The following is a 27,730-nucleotide window of genomic DNA, read 5'->3' on the forward strand; positions in this document are numbered from 1 at the left end:
TGTAATCGAACAAGAAGAGGCAGGTATCTTCTTAAGGTACGTTTCTCCTAAGAGAGTCTGAGGTAGGAGGGGAAAGGGCTTATGTTACATCCCAGCACTCCAGGGGTAAGGTATAGGCCCCTATATAACATATACTATGTAATATAGATTATGCTTTTATAGGAATTTTTTTGTTTAGGGTTTTTTTTTTTTTTCTGTTTTGTTTTTTCTTTCCTTTTATATCATGATATACTGCAACAGACAAGAACTTAGACCAAAAGAAAGTTTATTTTCACTCAAATATTTACATACATCAAGTTAAGACATGATAAATACAGACCGATAAATTGTCAAACAGTTGCAAAGGCACATTATTTACAATTCTAACACCAGTGTTAAAACGTTTGGAGACTTAGCCGTCACTTGTAATGCAGTCCAACTTAAATCCAGCCTGAAAGAGCCGACGTTAAACGTAATTGCACTAGTCTGAAACACGATTACATTTGCACAGCAACAGCTTTGAGAATACTTGGCAGCCTTCAGGTGACTACAATGTCCAATGCTCAGAAATTCACATGGTTTCTTCTTACGGTTCAGAGTTCTAGGTTTGAAATGCAAGATACACCTTTCTATCTTCTTGTCATGGGAGACTTGTAGTCCTGGGGTTGCTGGCATTCACGCTTTAATCCTGTTCTGTAACTTCGGTTTCCGACCAATACTTGGGTAACGGTTTCCAACGTACTGTTGCTTTAGATGAGAAAGTTCTCCTCCACCATTGTCTGCGATGACAGGTTCTTCCTCCCAATATAAAGGCGCAAGAGTTTCACAATCTAGAAAAAAAATGGTAAATACATCAAATTTTTTAATAAAACAGTTTAGTCTTGAAATAAGTTACTTTAGCATGGTTACAAATGCTGTAATTCACCTTGATTGTTTAATTTCAAATGCATTCTGGTGGCACTCGGAGCCTGAATTACCAAAGTGTCACTTGGCAAATGTTTAAGAACCAGACTTTTTCTTATGTAAGTTAGAAATATAAAACAAAGACTTACCATTTGCACAACGAAGGTGATTATTGTTGCCAGTACAAAATTCTGTGTCCCCAAATCAACAATGCAGAAGAGCAGCGTGTCAAACAGGAGTAACGTCAGCTCATTTCCATAGAACAGCGTCTGGCTAAACCGCGATCGGTTGTCTGCAACAGAAGCGAGACTGAATTAGTTGGAACGTTGTAACGCTTTAGCTTCAAGTTTTTTACATTATGTACACCAAGTTTGGGGTTGTATAAACGTGTTTCTACCCACCACAAAAATTATAGAGCCGCAAAGCAACCCCATGACTCACTGAGCCAGATTTGAAGCAAATGAGCTTTAGTAAATATGTAAAGTAAATATGCCCTCGCTGGTCTGGAATTCTTAAACATGTCTATTCACCAAGTGTTGCGTTAATGTTTACTTAATTTGACTCAGCATTGGCCAACACCACTCAAGTTGGTCTTTTTGGTCAGTGGTTGAGCCTCAGTTGCTGCCATGCGAGATTGTGTGTTGTGTAGGATTGAATTTAATGGAGTGCCGAGTCAACTCCTGTCCTATGCTTTCACAAACAAGTACTCACCGTTATAGAAAAAAGACTTGTCAATTGGCTGTTGAAACTCCATGTCTATGATGTTTTCTAGAAAGAGTTTATTCTTCACAATATAGTCCATTTCTTTATATACCTGAAAGCAATGAAGAAATGAAATATAAGTATATATAAGTGTGTAATAGTATGGCTATGTACGGTAAATGCATCCAAACTCAAAGTGAACAAATTATAGCCTATATAAAACAAATGATAAAGTATTTGAACATAAGTTGTCTTTGTCAGGGATTTATAAATTAAGCAAACATTGCTGTGCTGCAGAAAGGAGGAATTTTCTTTTCTCCTTTGGAACCACCAAAAGTGAATCTGGATAACTTCTAAACCTTCCAAAAAGGATAGCATACTAGCGTGATGAATTTTGATCACCATGGGGAAAAGCCTTGGTAAAGACTACAGGAGTTGGCAACAGGTAAATATTATATTCGGTGTTTGATTTTGAACATGAATGAGGATATACAAGTATCTTTCGGTTTAAAATACTCCATTCTGAAATTACCGTAATTTGTATTACTTTGAACTTACATGATCCAAGAAGGAAGAGAGGAAGCGGTTAATGGTATAGTAGGTTTTAATCCGTTGCTGTAAATGTGTATTCTGTTCCTTTGATGCCTTTTGTTGTCTGGAAACCTTTAAAAAAGGGAGGGTAAGATTTTGTTTATTGCAGGGATCCTTTTCTGTTCTCACAAGACTTGCATATTTGGTATCCATTTGATAATTACATTGCGAGATTATTGTTCCATGTATTTAATGCCAAGATTTTGCGTAGGTCAAGAGTCCTCGGTGCTAGATACCTCCAGTTCATTCATGTTCAGGAGTTGCATTGGAAAATTGAAATTTAACTGTACTTGGCCCAGGTAGATGATATTTCCATGCAACATACCTCTAAAAGTGGTTCAGTTATCTTCTCATATTGCTCCCGTACACGCTCGCTCAGCAGAACCTCAAAAGTCTGGATCTCAGAGTTTGGTTCTAGGCCTCTCAATGGACACAAATTTTCCTGGAGAGGAGAGAAAAATGTAAAATACCTTGTTTTGTAAAGCCAGCATACAATTAAAATACTAATTTTGGATTATTTACTTCCTCCTTCTGCAGATTGGACAACATCGTCTCCATGCTCACGTCAGCCTGGCCGTGGACAGAACGACCATGGATATAATAACCGTAGCACTTATGCGTCAGTACGAAGACAGAGACCTGAAAAGGGACATTAAGATTGCTTAAAAATTATGCTAGACAGAGGACTTCAAGCGCCAAATGTGGACCCACAATATATATAACATTCATCATCCAGGCCGCCAAGCAAGTCCTCCGCTGACTTAAAAAGGAGCCGCTAGCTACAAGTTTGTATTTGATTAAGCAGTAGCATAACTGTAGGCACGGGCTTGATTGGGTCTGTGTTGCCTACGGTCAGTCACTAAGCTGTTATTTTAATGCGTGCCTGTAGTGTTAATGAACAGATTTACCCTCTCAGAATCCTCAGCCGACCTAATATTCATAGAAAAAAAGGCTAACATTTCACACTCACATTGGTGAGAGAGCACAAATCCGTGAACTGGCGAATTGGGTCTTGGAAAAATCTTTCATAGATGCAAAGGAAGAACAGGATCTGCAAGTACACAATGATTAGACAACTCTGCACACCTTCTGAAAGAAAACAAAATGTATACAGTGACACACATGCAACTCTCACCTGTACAATGCCCACCGCCAACCATATGGAGCCGGCCATGCCAAATCTGAGGATAATGCTCCATGGAGCGAGGCCGGTACCAGACGTGGGGCTCAGGTCCAGATTTAAATCTTTGGCAGTGATGTTCTTAATGCCCACAACCTGGAAATATACACAAAATGTTACTTGGTAGCGAATACTTAAACAGGGCTCCTGTGCAACTCCCTTGCAAAAAAAACGCATGCTATGGAGGATTTTTTTCTACAGTGTCTGTTGATCATTCAGTAAGTGTTTCCATTTTATGCTAATTTGCAACTGTGCACCAACAACAAAAGGCGACATATGTTGCTTATAAAGTGTATAATTTCACAATTGTTTTTTAATACACATTGAATGTTCTGATACATATGAGAATAGTGGTTTTTCCAGACTAAATAAAATTAACTTTGTAACACTTTATATCAATTAACACATGGATTTGTCTCAATTCTATTTAGTCAAAACTTCCACCTAAACTGCCTAACATTAGAAACACTGTTCTTGTACCGAGGAATGGCCCAAACCTTTTCTTTATTTTTTTTTACCTCTAGAAGCAGCAACACACAAAACAGCTGGAAGAGAGGACTCAGTTTCCGATGAGCCTGGATCTCATTCCACTCGTTGGCCACCAGAATGGTCCTCCAGAAGCTGACGCTTGGCTTTCCTGGAATACAGAATACGGAAATGAAGGAATGTACGCCGTGCTTTTGCTCATCAGAAGAGCCCTTTAGAGACTGAAGCAGGTACATGAATGTCTACATTGATTCCGCTTGATAGTTTTTAAAGGCTAAACTCTTCAAACCCCAAGATAGATTGGATATAGAAAGAAGAACTACCAGGCAGGAGGATCTTTCGATAAATATTTGTTTTTAAATGTTATAGTAATGCTGCAGTTCATGTAAAGTAGAAGGGGAAGACCGGAACGTACCTTGAGGATATTTGTCCTTAGACTTTTCCCAGTCAATCAGAAATATGGTGACAGTTAGTTGAGTGATCAGAAGGTGAATCAATTCCAGCGTCTGTAACAAAGACATCAGCGAGGGATTCACATCAAAACTGGGTTGTAACTCCTAAGTTATTTGCAGGGATCCGCACATTACCTTCAGCGCAAAAGCAACCGAGAGATAGATGATAAAATCCATCTCGACTTGTCCACCAGCAGGAGGTAATGTAACGGTGACGGCAGAGTTCTGTCCCTTAACGTTAAAAGAAAAACAATGGAATGCTTGTAGATTAATAAGCCAAACACTGACTGTTATAATTTTACCTTTGTGAAACCCATTATGAAACGGCGCATGAATTGCTTCATTCCTATCACAGCACACAATGTTTACTGAGAAAGAAAAGTCACAGGCAATATAATATAAATCAAACGTGCATTGAGAAAGTGTTTAGAGTGTCATTATGACTTAGGTGTATTACCTTAAATGCAATTAGCCAATATATTGCTGTCCCAAAAGCAACAAGGAAGAAAGCGTTGGCCAGAGATCCAGATGCAAAGCCAAAAAACTTAATAATCACCTGAGTAACAAAATAAATGATATATTGATGAAGACATGGAACAAAGAGGGCAGGTTTTGTCTATTGAAGAATTTTCTATAATTAAATCTTCTATATATGCTAAGTTTGTCACTGGTTATGCATAAAGAATAATTCGGATGCAGAGTGGTACAATTGGAGCAATTTGCACAAGCATTCATTTTGGCTGCTATGGTGATACCACTACTGTATTGCATCAGAACCGATACAATACCGAGCTCTTCAGAACCACCAATTTTCTCCACAAGTGTTTGTAAATGCAGACTGCACGGCTAGGTGCTTGATTTTGTACTCCTGTTGCACTGGGTCTAATTGAAACACTTGAATTCGCCAAGATGTGTGTCCCAATACTTTTGTCCATAGCGTGTACTATCGGTACTGATGCAATTACTGCAAGGGATCAACGACAGACCATTCACTTTGGTTACTGATCAAACAACCTAGAACTAGTCTTAAAGAACATACTCCTAAACTGCCCTGGCCACCTAGGTTGCCCTGTAAGCAATAAGATTATATTTACCATCAGGCCAATATTCTGTTGTCCTGATCTCCGTAGCCAGCTGCTGGTCTCTAAAAGGGCATAGAGAGTGGCTAGTGAACCGAGGACACCCAGAGCAATCTGTAAGGGGGGGGAAATAGTATGTAATTAAAGGGCTAGTGTAAATACAAGTGTATCATTTCACAGCTTACAATGTATCTCTTGGCTTACATCTGTATCTCTCTTATAGGTTCCTTGACTTTGAGTGTACGCCACATTAAATGAGACCTAAGAGGACGACGAGAGGCATTAGTCATTGGAGTGTTGTATTTGGAACTGCATGCCAGCTTTTGCAGTTGCCTTCTCCATGAAGGTCCCACTGACCTGCATTGACCCACTCAGATCAGATGTCCTCCCATATTTTACCGTCAACTGGAAAGGGGGCTGGCTTCCCGGCGAGCTGGTTGGCAGATATACTCTGTTTGGATGCAGAGACAAGGCTCAGTAATTCCGATTTAGTGAAGTGTTTAGATTACAAGCCACCTGGTTTTGGACATGGCTCACCTGAGATCAATTCTCGTTGCAGCTGTGATATAAGTTGGCTGGTTGGAGACACTTCCCTGTCTGCCTGAAAGAGCGTCCACCAGGTAAAAGCGTTTCAGCGCTCTGGAGCTCAATGAGTCTGTAGAGGTATGAGACGTGTTACGATATTAACAAGGTATTTCAGAATATAGTACTTGTGAAGTTGTGCGGGACAGGTTTCCACAGAAAGGTGCATTCTGATAGCACAGATACCCTACTCTCCTAGATGGTTGCTGTATGGAAGTCTTTTAGAATGTTTTGTGTAGATGTTCATTTTATCGGGATGAAGACACTATTTGAAAATGTTTTGTTTTTCGTGTAAGTGCTATATTGATGCAAGACATTTATCCCGTTATGTTTAAATTCAGAGATTTCTGAATCTTAATAAACCGTCTGTGGTTTTATATGTCTATATGTGTGCACAGAGCGGATGCCTATGTGGAGCAGGTACAAGCTTACATTTACATACAACACAACATGCTCACACAGTCACACTGTACACACTCATACAGGATCTGATTGTGGGTGAACCAGGGACCCTACATATCACAGGTATTCCACACATTTACTCCAGACAGCTAGACTCTCAGCCCCCATATACATATCATGCCCTACACATACATACTCAAACGCACCCCCCATGGGTGCATATGAGTGTACACTATTTGGAAAAGAGTACTGGGACACCAGACCATTACACCAACAGGGTTTTTTTTGGTTGAGGTCAGAGCTCTGTGTGGGCCAACGTCATCCACCCTTAACTCCTCCAACCCGGTGTTTATGGACCTTGCATGTGTACTGGGTCACAGTCATGCTAGAATACAAAATGGCGTTCCCCAAACTGTTCCCACCAAAGTGTATTGGTAGACTGAAGCACAACTCATGAAAAACAGCCCCAGACCATTATCCCTCCCCACCAAACCTAAGCTAGCAAAATGCAGTCAGACATCCACCAAACTCAGACTCTCCCAGCAGACTCCCAAACAGAGAAGTGAGATTCAAAGTTCCACAGAACAAAGTTACTGCTGTTCCCCAACACCTCCGCTTCCCAATAACACCACTTACAGTTGTCGTAGAATATCTAGCAGGGCTGACTCACAGAGCTCCTCAGAACGACCCATTCTCTTCACAAATGCCTGCAAACGAGGGCTGCGTGGCTAGGTGGTTGCTTTATAACCTGTGGCAATGAGTCTGATTGGAACACCTGAATTTAGTAATTATGAGGTGTCTCTCAATGGCCATAGAGTGTCTGTGGAGCAGGCAAGCTTTCCTGTCTAGCTGTGTGTTGGTTTAAGGGTTAGTTGTGGTCTCTAAAATATAAAGAATTGCTGATTTGGATCCATGCGATTATATATTGTGGGATTATGTATATGTGTAGTGGGTGCCTGTGACTATTTCTGGAACAGCCTGGCAGTAAGCTCCCAGTTGCACTGGTGGCGTAGCTGTTAGGTGTGTTACCCACCAAGCGAAAGGTTGCTGGTTTTAATCTCCATAGCTCGGTTTCCTAAATATATAGCCGCGTAATTTATTTTATTTTTTTTCAAAAGTGGGTGAATTTGAGTATAAGTATTATGGACGAGCGCATCTGGCTCGCCACAGTGGTGGCTCACGTGTCAGGTGTCCTACTCACCATGCAGAAGGTTACTGGTTCTAATTCCCGCGAGGCCTGGCGAGCGATTGAGCGGAGTGATGTATGGGTATGCTTGGTGGTATGTGATTGCGGTGTCAGGATGAATGGGGATAAGAACCGGTCGGTAGTGTGCCTAGCCTTTTCACCTTTTTCTAAATATATTTATGACCGCTTTATGTAAAAAATTACATTCAACACACATATATATATATATTTTTATAGTTAGAGTTGCATATACAACAGCATCAATGGGAATCAAACCAGCAATGCTCAACATGGCAGGCATTACACCTAACCATTAGGCCACAAGACAACTGAGATTTTACTTCTCCCCAGGAATATATGATGCGTGCCTCCTCCTATCTGACATATTCATACGCACCCACTCTAAAACTATATCGTCATAAATTCGCCAGATCGTGAATAGAACATTTCTCTGTTAGGCCACACGACAGCTAGATGATCGGCCTCTCCCTGGCCTTATGATGCCTGCTTTTTGCCCTGACTCTCCCCTATTCTTCCTTCCCTCGATCAACAGCCTATTAATCCCAGGCACGCTCCAAACCTCTCAGCCATGCCATGTTTGTTGATCCCTTGGATTCTGATTACTATGTTGATTGTGGTTACTGACCAACCCTGCTTCCTCCACTCCTTTAGTGTTGGCGCGTCTCTGACCACGATCGTTGCCTTCAGCCGGCTTCGCCGACCCCGTTGCCTGCCTACCACATAACACTATACACTTCCACATCTATACATACACACATTCACTCTCTGATAATCCACGTAGCTCACGCACGACCCCCCCCCACCTCCCTTTTACATTTTTAGCACAATTATTTTTTTGGAGCGCTACGGCTTTATTTGCACTAATACACAACTTCTTGCTTTAAATCACTTTGTTTTCAGTAATTTATTTAAATCTGAGAATGTTGAATGTCGGGCTTAAAATGCATTGTGGGCTAATTGGAAGTATACTGGTTCTCTGGCGGCTGGTCCCGACCCGTTACATGATGCCATGGTCTACAGTGATATTAGGAACAATGTGCTTTCATTTATATCTAATTTACGTGCTTTTAAAATATACATGGTTTGCCCCGATTCTCAATAAAGAAAACATTGGGACCAGAACGCGCCATGTGGCCAAAAACGGCACCGTGAAATATGGGGCTGCTATTCAATGATTTCCAGGGCTGGTTTCAGCCCTGGTACAGCAGCTTACTTCTTTTTAACACATTACCCATCATGCAACATGTTATTTTGGGGATATGTAGCGAAAGACTTTGTATTATGTTTTCATGTACATTTTACATATAACATTATGTATCAATGAGACCCTCCCCATGACATTAACCCTCCCAACCACGTACAGAGATTAATACCACTCCTTAACCCCGTAAAACTCACAAAATAGATGTTGCAATGCGAGCCGTACAGTAAAAACGATTGGCAATGTCCATTAGAACGATGAAATGAATACCCAGACGTTGGGACCTACACATAACCCCTACTTATACATCAAAAGTAAAAGGCTCTTAAAAGAAATAAAGGGTATGCAAAATAAAATCTCATAACTAAACATGCCCTAAAGCTGCAGAGACACGTTAAATATATTATTATTATTATTACAATGCGCAGCAAGGCTAGGGTTGTAAGTTGTTACGACGGGAATGGTGGTAATGTACGGTCTGGCTCCAAACGTTACAGACAAGGGGACACAATAGTGGGCTTACTCTGGCTGGCTTGAAGGTCTGCGTTCCACACGGGGACAGGCCACAGCATGCTGGCTCCGCTGGGATCGGTATAAGATAGGAAGAGCTCATAGAACACGGGTTCTGGTACTTTTAGCAGGAGTTCAGATACCTGCGCTGTGCACTGATCGCACAGGATAAACAAAGTTTGCTTATAAATACGTCTTATGCAAAAGTTTATTAAGTGTACAAAATATCAATATGTTAAACCCGAAAAAAACTTTCATTCCCTTTTATAATCCCAGAACAAGCAATTAACATTTTAGACAAAGAGCCCCCTCAGACTGCAAAAAAAACCCAAAGTAATTGTAAGCATGACATTGTATCATCGTACAGAAACAAATACATATTTTATTTATTTGTTACATCATCATTGCTGGAATGACATCATATCTCATGCAGTTGCTGATAAGAAGCGGAGTCTCACTCCTATCCAGGTTTTATTGCGGTTGGATCTGGAAGGAAGGATTCGGTTAAATACTTACTGATAAATTGTACACTGTCCCAAATAGAAAAGCCGCGTCCAAAGCGCTCTGCGTATTCGGGCACATCTGTGGAGGAGAGAGATTATTTAAACCCAAGAATATTTAATTAGATACCGTATCAGATTTGAGTAGAAATTGGCATAAAGTACCTGTAAGGTGCCTCCCTTTACATTTTCCCAGCCTAAGAATTTCCCACGAGCGTCAAACTTCACAACCTTAAACTGGATCTGAAAAACAGGACTGTATATTAACGCAGGGAATACACATTTGTTCATTAACCATTTGTTATTTTATAAGTCGATAACTGTGAGAAGTCAACTGTGGTTCTCCAGGCCTGGCAAGCCAAGCTCGGCAGGAACAAAGTCAACAACAGACGTCACATTCTATGTTCTTTAGAGAACAAATGGGTTGGCAGTCTCAGTGACAGCTATTCAGTTACAGTACGTGGCGAGTTATCTCGGATGACATGGATCCTGCCTTCTGTAACCGTCCGTTCCCAAGACACTAACCTGCGAGTTTTTGGAGAAGGTCAGGCCGCTAGGTGCCGTGGTCCCCAGAGACGCGCTCGTACTGTAGAAGAGCTGAGGCAAGAATTTGTTTCTGCAAATGCAAGCAACGTAAAATGATAACAGAGCCGTGCCGGTTCCTGAACACGGGTAAGAGAACTTTTATCTAGTTCCAGTCCAGGCACCGAACAAAGAGTCTCCCTATTTGATTGCCATGCGCCTTTTTGTTTTTGAGTATGTGATTCCAGACTAAATGGTAAATCTCTCTCTTATTCCTTTACCTACAGATGATCCTATACAATGCCCCAGGGGCAATAATGTACTTACGTGAAGCTGTTGTAAAGGCTGAACGCAGCGCTGTCCCAGGTAAAGGTGTTGTATAGTGTGACCATGTTAGTGAGGAGCTGGCAAGCAGTCACGTTGCTGTAAGACTGCGAGTGAGAAGAACAGGGAAGGTGTAGAGGTTACAGAGAGGCCTATGTCCCTAGATCTAGGCTATGTTACACTATATGGACAAAAGTATTGGGACGCTTAACTATTACATCAGCAGGGACTTCTATCCAATGTCTTGGTATGCTGAAGGGGACATATCATGACTTTGGACAATGCTATAAAGACATGGTTCGATGAGTTTGAGGTCGAAGAACTTGACCGGCCCTGACCTCAACCACATCGGACACCATCTGAGTATGCCGTATGCCTGCTCAGGGGCTTACCTTGCAAGCTTGGAAGCTGGAATACAGGTACAGCGACTCCCAGATCGACGTGGAAGAGATGTCCTGTGGAGCGAAGGTTCAATGCATGATATAACAGGTCAGCTTGCAGTAGGGGTGAGCCATGCTGGTCTGGCTATTATAGTACAGGCAAGACAAAGAGACATATCGCCCGGTAATACACACCAGGGGGACATGGGCATGGGTTGCTTTAACCCAGTAATAGGAGCTATAGGTGAAACCCCATCACTATCCCATACAGATTTCAGTACATTTAAGTAAAGAAGGGCATGTATTGGTTTAAAGGGGCACCATGAAGAAATGTATTTTGCCGGCACTTCTATCATTTGGAACACCCCAAGAATTGATAACACACAGATCAGACCCCACGATACCTGGTTTGTCGTTGGGAAACACAGACCCCCGCTCTGCAAAAAAGACGGAGACAGAAGAGTAAATTTCCTCCTGACAATCCATGCAGAAAGGTGAGTAGCTGAAGGACACGGAAGTGAAATGTATGATGCCATTTAGTTTATGGTAAAATGCGTGCCTTACCTGGTTGGTTTTGGGGCAGTTACAGCTGCTGTCCACGAAGGTTTGCTGACATAGAACACATCTGAAAAATACAGACAATACACAGAACACGTCACATCACGTTATCTACCATCGCAGGCCAGAGCTTCTCTTCTGCTCCGACTCTTGCTCTAGAACATCTCTTTGGGATGGGTTTTGTGTCAGTATATTAGCAGTACGCTGGTCACGGTCGGGTTCCACGTTCCTACTTACTCATCTCCGATAGCATTCGGCAACGTGCTGCCGTTACATGTTACACACGTGTACGTCTTGTCTGAAAAGTTTTCATCTGAAAAGAAAGAAAAAGGACTCGGATACTTGGGGTTACCGCACGCGGAACATTCTTTGTGTAACCAAGAACCTTTCCCGACCACGGGCAAAGTTTTACCTCTCACTTGGTTGGCCCCACAGGAGCAGTTCCCACCGGAACAGGTCAGGCAGGCCCTGTGGTCAAAAGACACCACCGCGTTCTGCAAGACAAGAGGAGACGCCATTACACCCCAAACGCGTGGAAGAACATGGACAACACACCCGGGGGAGCATCGCCTTTAATGTGCAGATGGATACAATCTGTATTTTTATGTCCAGACATTTTTTTCCTTAGTATTATGAAGTATTGTTAATGAACTCCTTAGTCTTATCTTGTAAATGTGGGGTCCCTGTGGCCCTAGATTTCTCCATTTATGCTCCGCAACCAACCGCCGGCATTATTTTTGGGGTGAATCATTTCAGACAGCGTTAATAGCGAGTTGCTTTTGTCGCAATGGACGATACTCACAATGCACCTGGTGCAGGTCACTAGCGGGGATCCGAGGTCGCTCACTGCATGCCCGCTGGTACAGTTACACGTCAGACCTAGGACACACACAGGGCTAGGTTTACTAAACAGTGCTAAGCACAAACCCATAGCCGTGCACTACGAGCCAAAGCTAAACAGACAGTTTTAACCCATTATCCACCAGAGGATCTTTGTTTTACCCGCCCTGGCAAGTTACGTATCGACAACCTATTGGTATAAGCCCAAAGAATGTGTTTATGCCGTATTATCGACAACATATACCTCTGCGCAGTACAAAGCTGCCCTTTTCACGCGAGAAGGGAGATAAAACATGGATTTTTGCCCCCTGCTGTTGCACAAGTATACAACGTACCGACTGCAATCCCACACACCCACCGCAGATACACTTACCATCCGAGCTTTTCCGTGCACCGGACGTACAGGCGTCACAGCTAAACGTGGCGACGTTATAGAACTGCTCTTCCGCACAATTCCCAGGCTGAGCAAACCGGATGGACGTAGCCTGCGACAAACACAAAGCGGGGAAAGAAAGTAAAACGCAGAGTCCGAAAGGCAGCATAGTGCTAACTATCCTGCATCTGTAGCGTGTGGTTACGGTAACCATGATGCATGGGTCACATTGCAACAAGCAGCAAGATTATTGGCTGCTGGTAGAGCAACTGCCAAATACCTGGTCACATGATTCCAAGTCACCTGGAAAAACAAAAGCAGGTTTCCTTGGGGCACTCGGCCCCCTGGTGGCCCCCATTGAGTACCCATTCAATTCACAAAACCAGCCAGGGCCCAGAAATTTAACTATTTCACTCCCAGGGTGGGGATAAACACACGGCATTTGCATTAGTTCTTGTAATTGTTACATTACTGTATTAAACAAACAAGCGATAACAATGCAGCATCCTGCGGGTTGTAAAGGAATAATTACAATGTTTCATTTTGTATCGAAATCACCAAAGTGCAATCTGAAAATAAAAAATGTATTAACACTTCCATGAAAATAAACAAACACGGCTACACGTATAGAACTTTGCACAAGTTCTTCTCTATATCTTCTGTAAGGTTTGTAAACTAGCTGCTTATCCATGACCCTCTCATTTCCAAGAATAAGATATTGAGTGTAACGAATTCAGATTTAAGAAATCATGGCCACTTCTCACACATCTTTTTTTTTTTTTATCTAACACACACAGTTTTCAAAAGGTTAGGAAATTTAAGGTTCCTTAGCAAGATATACTCGACAAAGACCGAAATGTAATTTAACGCACCCCACTTAACTACTGGAGTGCTGAGCGACTTTATTTGTGATACTTTGGGGTGCCGGTGGAGCCCTGTTCGAGCACCCCAAATATTGGAGTGCTGTTCTACTATTTCTACATTGGTATACACGCCTAGTAATAGATTTCTGGTGGCACCCATAAGCTGCTGATGTATTAAGACTCTTTCATCTGTCTGAAGAATGGTACTCTTGACAGACCTTCCTGAAAAGTGGCTTCCAGACCAAAGCAATATTCAGGGTTACTGGCTGCTATAATTCAGATGACCACCAGGTGGCAGCACAAGCCAAGAAGTGTTTTAAAACTGTCTTACTTACAGAATAGGAGAGTCAGGAGGGGTAGGTAATCACACAGCAACCCAACCAGCTCCTGCCAAGTGAAGGAGGACCCTTCCAACAATTACTATTAAAAATATAAGTATATTAAATATAAAATTAATATAAAACCCTGGGTGTCTAACACCAACAACCCCTAGGTAAATTCTGCTGGAAGCCCCTCTATATAAAGCAGAATGCAAGCTCTCGCCCCAATGCAATGAGTTAAAATTCTACATGTGCCAAAACCAGAAGTTTAATAAATTCACTTCACAGCATCTTCTGACTCACAAGACCTGATGCAGTTAGTGGAGCAAATGTGAGCCACTGAGGGCGTTCTTTTTGCTCCCTAGAAAGCTTAGGCCAACGTCACTAATTCAGGATATTTTATTATTATCTTTTTACCCCGCAGCCCATTTATTTAAAGCAAGCTAAGCCCACCCTAGGAATGTTGGCTTAGTAGGAGAATTCTCTCTCGTGCCCCCTTCTGCATGCACTTTGCTTTGCCAGCATGGGGTGAATCTCTCTGTGACGCCCATTGCTAGCTCGGTGCCCCTTGGCGGTTTATCCGTTATCCTAGAAGGTATGACGGGGCTCCGATAGACCGAGATAATCCTGTGCTTTTCCTGCAGATGTTAATATACAGAGAGATCAGGTGAGTAACTTAAAAGCAGCCATTGCCAGCTGTGAGGATGAGACGTAAAATGCATCCCACCATAAAGTCCTCTAATTAAAGCACCATGTCCCGGCGGGGGGCCCTGCCGCGACTCTTATTAACGCCAATGCTTAAGATGAACGCTGGAAAAATCCTGCAGCTGGTGTTATGAAAACCTTTAACTCTACTTGAAATGCTGCAATGCCAATTAGTAATGAATTGATAACAGCGAGTGGTGGGTTTAATAAGGATGGTGGTACGGAATATCCGACGAAACAGAAGATCCCGGCGCAGAGTGTGCAATCCAATTACTAGCGTACACTCGCATGGCAGGAGTATTAAGAGGTGGAAAGGGCATTATTCACTAAATGGCCAGCTGGAGCAAAATGACAGATTGTGTCTCACCAAGCGAACAATTTATTAAGTAGGGACCAAAGTAGTTCCCAGGTGTTATAGGATTCGTCCCCATCATGTTCCCTCTTGTCTAACGGTCAACAAGTAATGAAGGGGCTGCCCACTTTGTTTAGGGGCACTAGGACTATGAAGTCCAGCAGTAGGTGTCTCGCAGAGTTATTGTTGAGGTCTAGAATGAAGTCTCGATTATATAATATAAGATGATTCTTGAGGATCCGCCAGAACGCCTGGCAAATCCATATACTGTGATAGATCAGCCTCCGGTGAGCCAGAACGTCAGATGCCCAGATGTTTGGCCATGATTGTGGAGATACGGCACCTATGCAACAATTTATAAAGAAGGTCAAGGTCAGGTAAGACACCAATTTTAGGGGTCTACCAAACTTATACAATGTATCTAAAAATGGTGTCTCCCTGTGCCTTAGAGCAACCCCTACCCCATGCGCATAGATCCTTCCCGTTGAGAGGGTATTACCTGCCAGTGGGAAAGGCTTCCCGTTTTGGAAGTTGTGTTTATTTGTATGACTGGGGTAAAGATCACTCTGCCCCACCAAATGCATGACTGACTGCGAGCGCCATCTATACGGGCAATCTCATCCCATTCATAAAAAGCGCTTCTGGCTTTGAGTAGTTACTCCGCGGTCCTGAATGATCCCGATAATTCCGTAGGTGGTGTGACACTATGTAAGCAGGAGATTGGGAAGAGCAGTTTATCCCAGTGACTAATGGGTTAATTGCTGGTCCCATTAACACAGGTGCCCCGGGTGTAAATCTGCCGTGTGGTATAAATACAGGGTGGAGGAGCCGGTCTTCCTTTCTGATGGTGAAGAGGCTGCTGCATTATCGCTGCATGTTGGAAGGCGCAGGAGGTGTCCCTGAGCACCTGTGTGCTACAAGGTGGGCTGGTAGGAGAGAGGACTTTGGGGAATCTGTTTGGTGTGTATTCTGTTTGGTTTTATACTGGGAACCAGTTTAGCTGGCCAGTTCTTTGTTCGTCAGGGAACACTGCGGTATATCAAGACTTCTGAATAGGGGTAGGCTGTTCTTTGTGTGTTTGTTCGATTGCTTTGATGTAATAAAAGCCTGGAATCCTATTGGGTCTCCTGTTGTCCCTGCTGCTCTAGAGGTGTCCTCAGAGGTACATTACTACAGGGGTTAATCAGGGGAGGAATAAAAGTCTGCGGTTGTCTTGGAAACGGCTCCAAGTCAGGACTGTAAGTTGGTTTGAGCCGGGCCTTATGTCCTGTCGATTGTACAGCGCTACGGAATTTGATGGCGCTATATAAAACAATAAATAAGTCATCTGCGAAGGCCTCTTGTGTTCCGCTCCATGTACCGTTATGCCATTAATGTCTGAGCTTCTAGAGTCTTTAAAAAAGGGCTTGAGCACCAAGGTAACCAGACCTGGAGAGAGAATGGACCACCCTACTTGGTCTCCTTGTACAGCTGGAACAAAGAAGAATTAAAATTATCAGTGGAAACAAATGCGGGGAGGAATAAATAGATTTAATGTATTGAATAGACATGTCTCCACTTCCAATACATGCCGGGGTCTTAAACAGCAACTAGGATGGCGCTCCATCATGCCACGTCTGCATCTTGTCGGGGGGGCTGTTGGCGGATCTACCGCTTTGACCAGAGCAGATATTGGGGGGCCGAGTCCCTCCATCTATTAGCCAAAATCTAGACTAAGATAGTTCTGTATTGAGAAGAGATACAAAGTCTGGGGTGAGCACATAATGACCCGTATTATTCGGAGTATCTGCTACGTGCGTGTGAAAGGTCCTCTTTGAATCTGTAACGCTTGCTGGAGATCGCCCTCCATAAGGCATAGTTAATAAGAGAAACGTTTACCGCTAGAGCTCTGCAGGGAGACGTCTACGAAGCGTAGATATGTATTTTTTTCTTTAAATACCATCTCTTTCGGAGTGTCGCTTACCTGAAACGTGGCACGATGTGAGATATTTACAGGGCGTGGATCCATCTGAACCTCTCCCCGGCCGCTTTATTAAAGGTGAGAATCCTGAGCTAACTGGCAACCTTTTATCTGAGCGACGAGACTCGTTTTCACGGCCACAGGGTCTTTGCGACGGACTTTATTAGAGAAATGATGTGCTAAGGGACGCCAAGAGGCGCAGCAACGAGCCATTGCAATAATAGACATGAACAGCGGCTGCGCGGCCCGAAGGGCCAAACATGTTTAATCAGGAAGGATACTTGGCACTGATTGAGCTGTTACCCCCGTAAGACGAACCCAATAACTGCACCAGCACGCCAGGTTTCATAAATAATTTAATGTTCAGTGTTGCATTACATAGAAAGCGTAACATATCATTCCGTAACATGGACACCTCGTCATCATCTGACACTATGGTAGGGGTATCGGGGTACTAAGACCTGCCGTTCCCATCCACCCACGCATGCATGCACACACTCCACTCCACTCCACTCCACTCCACTCCACTCCACTCCACTGGCCCAAAACACACGACCAAAGCTTTGTTATCAGCCGTGAGGTCCAAACACAGCAACGCTTCCCTGTAAAATGGAAGACGACCACAGCTTCACCAGGGTGACCTCCATCTCTTGGTCTCCATAGAATGCTGGTTTCAGGGGCGGCCAGGATAACGTTCCAGGAAATAATCGAGAATCAGGAGTGTTTCAAACAAAAATCAGTGGAGATCTCCCATTTTATACCTGGCTGCACATGGACCTTCACGCTCACCGTACAAACACACGAGCCCAGTGACCTCCAACCTCAAAAAACTAAATCCATACGAATGACTACGAGTGTGATGTGAACAAAAACACAGAGCAACATGTACGTCTCGTCACACCACAACTCCGAAAGAGGGGGCAAGAATAATACTTTAGTACTGCATGCCACGTGGGTCCCCAGCGTTACACTAACGGGTATACAGACAGCACACCTGAGAACCGATACAGACACCACACTCGATCAACACAACTGGACCACAAGCGGCCCCGGCGCTTGTTTATTGATAACTTTGCCCTATAAATTAAATGACGGGGGGTGCAGGACAACCCAGCGGCAGGACTTTCTGGAAGTGCGCTGGTGAGGACTGGACCACCTTGAATAGGATTTGCCAACGCGCTTTACAGTTTGTTTTAGTTTCCTCACTAATTTAAGTAACTGAACCAAATACTTTCCCCCCCCCCCGGCAGTTGTCTCCTCTTCAGTGGTGTGTAGTCCAGCATGTATGCAGTTAAAACCTAACCCCTTAAGACATACACAGCAAAAGCCCTCCCTTTGCTTAGACGAGGCTGCGCTGCTCCAGGGACACCTGTCCACTCTCTATAAGCTACGGGTAATCTGCCGTTAGTGCTATGGCGCCTGTGAAAGTGCAACTCCCATGATGCTGAGCCAACATACATAAATTAGCGGGTCTGTAGCTAGCTGAGCATCATGGGAGTCGGAGCCCCGTAACACCCGCACAGGCTATCCTTGCCTTCTCCACTATTACTACTCACCTCGCATTATTTCAGCCGCAGACGGGAAGGCAGCAAAAGGGTTAATATATCTGCTCCGTCCTCATATAGGATATTAATTATAAAGGGGCAGACCCACTTCAATTAGTTCACTGGACTTACAGACAGCACGGAGCAACTATAGTACACCAAGAGTACACGATAATGTCAGGAACATTACACCACGTGATACGACGTTGCAATTATTAGTTCCAGAGGAAGAAGTCTTTTTTTTTTTATATATATATATATTATGCTCTATAAACAAATATATATATATATATATATCACTTCTGTAGTCTGATAAATCACCAGAATGCTTATCGCCTATAATATCTACCAATAAGAATAATATCACGTATAGCTTCACAAAAATACAAAGGGGTCTTTCCCGTCTAGTCTGAAGCTAATGGTACCGCACGACGTCTGTGGCGAGGAAAGAGTTAACACGCATCAAACCCGACGCACTATAAAAAAATAAAGAGATTCATTTCGTCTGCTCAACAAACACTGCTGGGGTTTTTTTTCCTCCCGACAAAAGTCCACAAATAACACTTAAATATATATTAAATACTCTGCTTTTCGTATATAGACCCCCCCCCAAAAAAAACCCTTATCTATCTTGTGGAAAATATATACTGTACAGGTAATTTCTCCGGGTCCCTCTCGCGCATCATGGCAGCTCTGTTAAGGCGTCCGAGTGATTCTGTGACATCACGCGGTTTAACCTTTTTTTTTTTTATTCTTCCTCTAATACTCAAATAACGGAGACCCGTCTTCCGTCTATTCGACAGCCATTCGATCGATGTGGTCTGTGAGCTCCTTAAACTTCTCTGTGGAAAGAAAGAAGAAAAACAAAAGTTAAAAAATCGCCTCCTCGATTGTCATGGAGCCAAGAAAATGTATTTAAAAAAAAAAATATTCCCATTATACACGATTCTGACGCGTTTCACCAAAGCATGATGAGTTTTAAGGTTTTTGTAGTTAACAAAAAATATACATTTAATATTATGAGTCCCTGTTCATAAAAAATAAAACATAACTAAAAGTCCTCAACCAACGCATTTTGAGACCATGTGGCGAAGCTGTGGACCGCGTTGGGGGCTCTACAAGCTAATATGACGAGGAATCCTCCTCTTACCGTCGTCCAGGCTGCCGATGACGGCCTGCTTCTTCAGAAAGTCGTAACACAACTTCTTACTCAGCCCAAACGCCACCATATTGTGCGTGAACGTGCTACGGAGACAGAAAGAGACATTCTCAACTCGGATAGCGGGAGAGAGGGCAGCCACGGCGACTAACACAGACAAAGCATGAAGCCAAAATATACACATATGTAACACGGAAACGCTCTACACGCTTAATTCTTCGTTGCCTAAATAAACATTCTCCTCCTTTTTTTTTTCCTGTCTGTATTTCAGACAGACAGCTAAGGGTTAATGCCAACGGGCAGTTTCTAAATCTAGCTATCGCTATCTTACGTTATAATAAAGATTTATCCAAAACATACAAGCACACGCGTGTGTTCAGCTTTACACGATCACACAGCTTTACATTGACGAACGCCCCCTTGTTGCTCGACGGACCATTACCCGAGCTGTCCGAAGGTGATGTTCTCGTTGAACTGAAGGCTGTCGTCGCGTTCCTCTTGCGTCATGTGATGCCATTTATCTCTGCGGGGATACAAAGGAGAAGCGGCTTGTAGCGGAAACGGCTCTGGGTTCTAGAATTACCGCAAACCCCGGGACGTTACAAGAAGCTTTGGAGGCGAAACGCGTCGGCTGCTTCTAGCGCTGCAAGCGCTCGTTGGACTCAAACACGAAAGCCGCTGCTATGTGGAGTGGCGTTTTTTTATATATATACACCGTATATATATATATATATAATGTTTTATGGATCTACCATCGTTGTATTAAACGTGTATGAGTTTCTATAAGCTGTATTGGGCGCCGGTTTGGCGTTATAATAAAAGTAGGACTGCGCTCTCCCGGCTCTATTGTTCGGTAATCGCTGAGCCGCAGCTGGTAAGAAGCCGTGATTATCGGTTGCTGACGGTTTCTCCTTTGTCGTTGGCGTCGCCCTCCTCGTTGGCGGTGCAGCTGCAGATCGGGGCCGTGTCACGCTCACTTCTTCATGTCACTGGTGATTCGGGGTTTGGGGACGTTGGGGGGGGCGGCTGGGAGGAGGCGGTCGGGCCTGAAAGCGGCATTTATCTTTTCAGCAAAACGCGTGGGGAGAAGCGGATGTTCCGGGCTTGTTGCAGCTGTCGGGCGAGGTTAACCTTTCAGCTGCCAGCCCGGAGAACAGTAACCGCGGTGCGGCAAACGGGTCGCCAGCGTGACATTTGACTGGATGACACGGCACGCTGGCGAACATTGTCTACGTCACATGAATACATAGTTATCAGTATGATACTCAACATTCTATATAACCCTTCTACTTCATACAACACCCATGGAGACAGAGAGTGACCTGCGTACAGAAATAACACAACATGCACTTTTTCCTTCTAACCTACACAGCGCCGACAATGTCATGTTCTCTGTGTATTGGAAATTCTCAGGTGTTGCATTTCTCATGGGACCCAATGGTGTGTTTATTACAGAGCACAGAGTATAAGACGGGCGACACGACATTAAAATAGGTCAACCAACCTCTCTTCCTCTTCCTCCCCAGCATTCCCTCTGGTGCGGCAGCAGAAACAAGGTTAGCAAAGGTTAGAGGTCACGCCAGAAGTCACAAGAAATAAACCAAAATTGTTAGCAAACATGAAAGCATCCGCTAACCGGCAGCAGCCCCCCGACCCGTGTCCCGGCATCTTAAGCAGGATCATTTTGCCGCCCTTAAGCACAAATGACATTATGCGTCGTCTCTGAATTGAGGGACCTCTGAAGGTCCACCAAGCTCTGGAGGACTCTGCAAGACGGTGCTGTCTTGGCAGGTGAAGACACGACGGGTCTCTAAAGCCCGGCCCGCGATCACACCGCCGGTTCCTAACGGCACTCGACAAAATAATGCTGCTTAAGCCCACTCTCGACACTCGAAGATCCGCTTAACCATGTGAGCGGTCAGGTTTTGGATCAACAAGCCTTTCGGAAGCAAGAGTTCAACGTATAAACGCCTAGATAGTTTTGAGAAGGAGAAGATACATCTGATAAAGAAGAAGAAGAAAGCATTAACGGTACGGAGAGAAGCCAGAAGAACCCTATGGAGGGACCAGAGGACAGGCTTATTTTCTTTTTGCCTAGGGGCACCTAACATTTCCACTAGCCACTCAACGCGTGACACACTAGATGGGGCTTCAGAAAACTCGAGAACGTTTACAATCCCCACCAAGGGACATCGAGCCTGGAATAGGCTCCTTCTATGTTGGCCGTCGGAGGCTTCCGTTCTGCACGTACATTTTCCTACACAGAGGTTTTTTTAACTCGGCGAGATTTCGGGTAATAAACGCCTGGCATCGAGCAGCTGAAAGAAACAATCTCGCAGGACGGTGACATCCGCAATTAGCGGGAGAATGTCAACATGTTTATGAATCCTGCTTTATAGAACTCATTTAAGTCTCGTTATCCATCTCGCGGCGCTGGTAAAAGGTCACCTTTGTTAATTAGCCGAGGAGGAGGGGAATTCAACGCACAAATTGGTCATTTATTCTGTATTTTTTAATTTTGTTTTGCTCTATTTTTTTTTTTTAGGAGGAGGCTCTGGCGCTCTGTGAAGCATCAGCAATCAAGAATCAAATAAAATTCCGTAATTCCATCACGGATCATTTCCTTCAGGCTAAACCCATTTAATGGTTATTATGTCTTCGGGGGAACCTGTTACGGATCACAAAAGTAATTGAGACTTAAAGAGTCGCTGAGGATATAGCGAAGGTTTTGGAAGGGTTTAATGCGTTGTGAGATACACCGCGGCAATGTTTAGTGCGGTAACCATTTCACTGTATACATCTTAGAAGAGAATGGAGTTATTCGAACCACAGGGGTGTCCAACCTGCGGCCCTCCAGCTGCTGCAGGACTACATCTCCCATAATGCTCTTTCAGCTAAGGGGCTGGCAGAGGAGGATGGGAGATGTAGTCCTGCAGCAGCTGGAGGGCCGCAGGTTGGACACCCTTGACATTGCAGGTGACACAAAGTAAGGTGTAGGTATAACGTAACAAGGGAAAATAAGGCTCTAATTAATCTAAATTAGGTCTTTGGTGTTTCCAGCGTCCGAGCGACCCTCTTCATGCGTACGTAAAGGGAAAAAAGGGTCTTTGGGCAAAAGGTGAAATGGCTTTGATTGTCTCTACAAGGTTCAGATAGGATACCGAGGCATGTTCTCACCTGGTGGTGGGAGATCGCTTTCTCCTTTCACAGTGGACAGCATCAAAAAACGCTGCATTCCAGAACCGAAGAGCGTGCCTGGAACACGAAGAAAGACAATTCAACAAGCGGTCTCTAGAACGCGAGTGCGGATATCGCCAACCTATACCAAGTGGAGGTACACAGTAAAATACGGCACGGGTTGGCAATCACTTTATCCTAGGCATTGTCTGCATGGAGGAGGATTGCAGGAGGACGGCTCTCCGCTCACACAAGTAAGACTTCTCAGAGATAAAACCATACTAAAGCTTACCAAATGGGCTGCTGCTTCAGGTGCGTGTACAGGTAAACCTTCTCCCCCTTCTTCTCGTCTGGGCTTTGCGCTGCAACTGGGAATAAAACGGGAAAAGAAATAGTGACTAAGCACACAGAATCAATAAAAAAAAACAAAGAAAAAAGAAGCAAGGCAATCTAAAACAGAAGCACTCACTGTTGTCAGATGGTTTCTCCTTTGCCTGCTCCTCACTTTTGGAGAAGAAAAAAAAAAAAGAGGGAAAGACGTCAGAATCATCAATCAGCAGAGGACACATCACCCGGGTACACGTCAGAGACCAAAATGGAACATTTAACGGTCTTTAGGATTAATGGTTTGATTCCAACTCCAATTATAAGCTTGGTACACTCCAATGACCAACATAACCAACGTAACATCTGAAGAACCTCCCTTTAGACCTCTGGGACTGACGTTTGCGCATCTTCTCCTCTCGCCAGTGAATACGTTGGTAAATAAAAGTCATCACAAACTGGAAACAATACTGGTGTCTCTAGTTTTGCATGAACTTTTGTTTCAAAATAAAACTCACTCATTCTTCCTGGACAGAGGATTCTTCAATTTGGTCTCCAGGCCACCAAAAAAGTTCTCGGTTGCGGTGGAAGAGTTCCTCAGGAGGCGGCCAACGTTGTCCTTTTTCTCCGCCAGCCAGCTATTGGCAGACTTCAGGTAAGCGTCAATACTCCCGGTGCTGACTGGCTTTTCTCTGGAGTCGGTGGGAGCTACATGAGGTTTACCTGTGATGAGACAACATGGACGAGGTTGTTTTTTTTGGTGGGGGACCAGCAGACAGCAGACCTGTCCACCCACAGGCCAATACAATGTGCTCCAAATTAGTTTTAGATGAATAAGCTACAGATTCCATCTCTCATTGGTTGTACACGGTTTTCAATTCCTAATTCCCACGTATATTGTGCATATTGTCAAACCAACGAAACAGAAACTGACCGGTGTAGTAATACGTGAAGCACATGGTCATCAGATTCTTGGCCGGCCCAAAATCATCCATCTGGTAGCACCTAACGACGGGAAGAAAGTGACGTTCAGGAAGAAGCTGCCAACTGACATAACGATAGTAAATTCCTACCCCGAAAATAAACCGGGAACGTACTCAAACAGAACCACAGCGAAGGACTGGACGAGTCGGTAGAACGTCTGCTCGGAGACACATTTGGAGTTGCAGCGCTGAGTAGAAGAGGAAAAAATAAAGAGAAAGTCAGTATGTAACACATTTATGCCCACAATCAGAAGAGATATCCCATTGCGGGTTATTCTTAACACCAAGGCTTATTCTTAAAATACCAGAAGACTAACAAAGTCACAAATTGCATGTAGGGGAACAGCATCCCACTAATTATACGGTTACTATTTGGGCTCCGCTGGATGTATCCCATTGCATTACCCAACTCTCCGTCACTCAAACAACTGAACCTAGCGAGCGTTCTACAAAAGACGACGTTTCTTAGAATGGCCTCACCTGAGCGCTGACAAATCGGGCAAACCATTCCCTTCCCTTCCCGTTTTCCGTGCTGCAAAGCTCCCCGAACCTTGCTTTCTCTTCTTGGTCAATGTCTTCCCTGAGGGTGAAAACCAAAAACAAGAATTTTACCTATTTAACAACACTACTCAAACCGGCAAGCCCCTAAACGTCACAAATAAGGCTGTTAGTTATATTTCAGGAAAGTAGCCTTCATTCATGGAGCTGTAGGCCACTTTCTATATCATTAATTTTCTCTACAGACAGCTCCAGGTTATAGAGAGTTTCTGCATCTCTTAATACGAACTCGACCCCCTCCTTGAGGCAGGTAATGAAGTCTTTCATGGGCTCAAATAGAACAGAGGACTTCTTTGACCAAACTTTAGCTGCGGCCAGAAGGTTGGTCCTGGATGGTCTTTGGAAGTAGGAGACGGGTATATTTTTATGCACGGTTATATACAATAAGTAACCGGAACAGATCTGACCCCCTGGATATCGATGGGAAATGTTTTTTTTTCTGTAACTAACTGGAGAGATGAGGCAGATCACAGAAAACCAGATTATATATCAACCGTGGTGAATCAGAGCCAGTAATGCCTTTAATAACATTTATTTACCATTCCTTGAAAGCCATCCCTATAAGCGACAACCAAATTCAAGCTGGAATTTCTAATTTAAGATCTCAATCTTAAAATGTATCCATTTTTTTGTAACATGACCCCTTGTCATCAGGCTTTGGAATCCCACCACTCCGAGACCGAAAACCATCCGATCCCGGTCTCATCGTGAATTCTCTCTGCATCGTTTAGACTTTAACAGAAACCGGTTTGTAGCAGATAAAGAATTTGTCGATGTCCTAAATTTCCAGATTTGCATTTTTTTATTTTTTTTTATTAATAATTCAGGGGCTAACAGAACGGCCAGAGAATGAGTTTAGGGAAGGACGTGGATCCCCCAATTTCTGGCCGATACCGTTCCAGCGTCTGGCTGCGGCTCATGCTGCTGATATCGGCCCCTCCGGAGCGTTATTCTGCTTCGTTTGAAGTAGTTAGCTTCGGATGAACGGAGGCAACATTGGGCTTTAAGAAAAAAAAAAGGAAAAAAAAGAAACCTAGCGACGAAAAGCAAAACAAACAACCGTTAACTTTTTAAAAACAATGTAAATTCCTCTTAAACTGGATCACAATCTGTTTCTTGAATACACATTTTTTTGGGGGGGGGGGGTCAAGACACGTTTTTATCTTTCTACCATCATGAACGTCTCCATGGAAGGTCCTAAGGGCCCTGTGGTGGACCCCAGCTTGTGAACCCCAGCTTGTGAACCCCATTCTGATCTTCTGAGCTAAGCATCTTGGGGCAATATATTCCCACAATATTAAATAGCTACAGATCCTAATGTATTAGACAGTAAGTCCTTCATCCACCCCTCTATTTGGAATAAAATTTCAAGTAATTTTCAGGGTATTTTATTCCCCACTCCCAATAAAATGAGCAAATATAGTATAATGTCTAGTTTTTTGTTGCTGGCTGAAAATGGTATAAGAAAGGGGCTTCTTGGGTTTAATTTCCATAGTTTAAGGAACCCCAGAACAGTGAAGGCCACTGACGGACGTCGGTCCTCTTTTTTTTGATGGTAACTCAACCAACAAGAGGACCGGCCCTTGCCCTTGTCTCATATCCGAGATGTTAAAAACTGGAAAGGGGTGTCTATAATTTAATCTACCGCATCCCAACTGATCTGCTCGCTACTAAAAGAAGAAGAGAATATGGTGTTCCGTGTCTTTGCTCTGCTATATACCGAAAGACGGTTCCTCTCCCCCCAGCTATTCCACATATGTACATGAAACCAAGAGTGCAAGCTCGGCAGCATTTGTGCATCGAGTACAGAAGACGGAGCCGCTCTTAGGCTATGGGGCAGTTTGGCAGGAGGAGGGCACGGAGCCAGCCTACGGAGCGAGTGCTGTGCCTTGGGCCAAATATCTTTCTGTCATGTCACGCGGTACATAATTAAGCTCCTTTCCCTAGCGAGTGTTCCAGACCTGTACGTTCAAATTAAATTAAAGGCCTTCTCCAGGTAAATATAGTCAAATAAATGTAGGTTCCGCAGTTTTTTTGGCCGTTTCATTAACTTTTGCTTAACGCAGAGGTGACCGGTCAGTAATTGTTGAAATTTTACAAAAGCCTCTGGCACACAAGGATGGATTTGACACCTTGGGGGGACGTTTAATAACCCCCCGGTCTACCCCAAGCCCTGTTAGTAGGGGCGGCAATTATCATGGATCACGGGTCGGGCTGCACCCCTAGTGCCATGTTACGGGCCCCATGGTGACCCCAGGGGTCTTCGGACCTCTTTTAGATACGGATTATAACCAAAATGTAAGTAAATATTTGCAGTTCATGCTGACGGTTACAATTCATAATTGCGAAGCTGTTGGGATCTGGAATCACAATTTAATTCTAGAGACTTTGTATTTTAATTGCTGGTAACTTTAGGACTTCAAGACAAGCTCCGTAAGTCCCACAGGAGGGTAGGTTAAGGTGGCTGATCTACCCTTAGATAGGGAGCAGGGTTGACTCTTCATGGTGAAGGAGGAGAATAATATTAATAATTACTTAAACCCACCAAGCCAAAGATGTCCTGCAAGGGGTTAAAGAGACACATCCAAATCAGGGGTATTAGCCCCTGCACCTTACATGCACCCACCCCAGCTCACCCTCCTATGAAGATCTTCTCTACATATTTCCTCATGAACTCTCTCTGTTCTGACATCAGTTCGTCCCGCGCAGACTCTGTGCTCTGATTGGAGGAGAAGGATTCGGAAGAAGACCTTTGGGAATGGTTCCAGAAGTGGCGTTTGGGTGACCCCGCCGTGTCATTCTCGCTGTCTGCTGACTCCGTTGCGTCGCTCTCCACCTCTTCCTCCACTGCTTCACACTCTGGGGGCTTGATATCCAAATCTAAAAGACCATCCGTGTGCAGCGGGATGGGATGCTCGGGTACCACCACAACCGGTTCCGCATCAAGGTCTATCAGGTTCCCCACCGGCACGTCTGGGTTCTCCATGGCGCTCCCACGAATATAGCCAGTAACA

General features: G+C 43.9%; 1 protein-coding gene and 1 pseudogene across 1 annotated transcript; both read right to left on the bottom strand.

Moving 5' to 3' along the window:
• Positions 1 to 728: 728 nt before the first annotated feature.
• Positions 729 to 15,614, bottom strand: LOC149299254 (meckelin-like). Its single transcript, XM_089486684.1, has 25 exons — positions 15,603 to 15,614; positions 12,772 to 12,883; positions 12,361 to 12,437; positions 11,971 to 12,052; positions 11,796 to 11,871; positions 11,565 to 11,625; positions 11,013 to 11,075; positions 10,624 to 10,727; positions 10,300 to 10,390; positions 9,288 to 9,429; positions 5,910 to 6,027; positions 5,772 to 5,823; positions 5,388 to 5,486; positions 4,751 to 4,849; positions 4,429 to 4,524; positions 4,257 to 4,347; positions 3,874 to 3,992; positions 3,311 to 3,451; positions 3,146 to 3,226; positions 2,698 to 2,814; positions 2,501 to 2,617; positions 2,143 to 2,220; positions 1,594 to 1,696; positions 1,032 to 1,174; positions 729 to 809 (listed from the first exon to the last, which is right to left on the bottom strand). The coding sequence occupies exons 1-25, from the start codon at positions 15,612 to 15,614 to the stop codon at positions 729 to 731; spliced, it is 2,355 nt and encodes a 784-aa protein (XP_089342810.1).
• Positions 15,615 to 19,307: 3,693 nt separating this feature from the next.
• Positions 19,308 to 27,702, bottom strand: LOC149299255 (uncharacterized protein KIAA0513-like; annotated as a pseudogene).
• Between the last annotated feature and the right edge of the window lie 28 nt (positions 27,703 to 27,730).

This window comes from Sceloporus occidentalis, unplaced genomic scaffold (assembly GCF_023333645.1).
Source record: "Sceloporus occidentalis isolate IW3139 unplaced genomic scaffold, rSceOcc1.0.p SCAF_29, whole genome shotgun sequence".
Classification (NCBI taxonomy): Eukaryota; Metazoa; Chordata; class Lepidosauria; order Squamata; family Phrynosomatidae; genus Sceloporus; species Sceloporus occidentalis.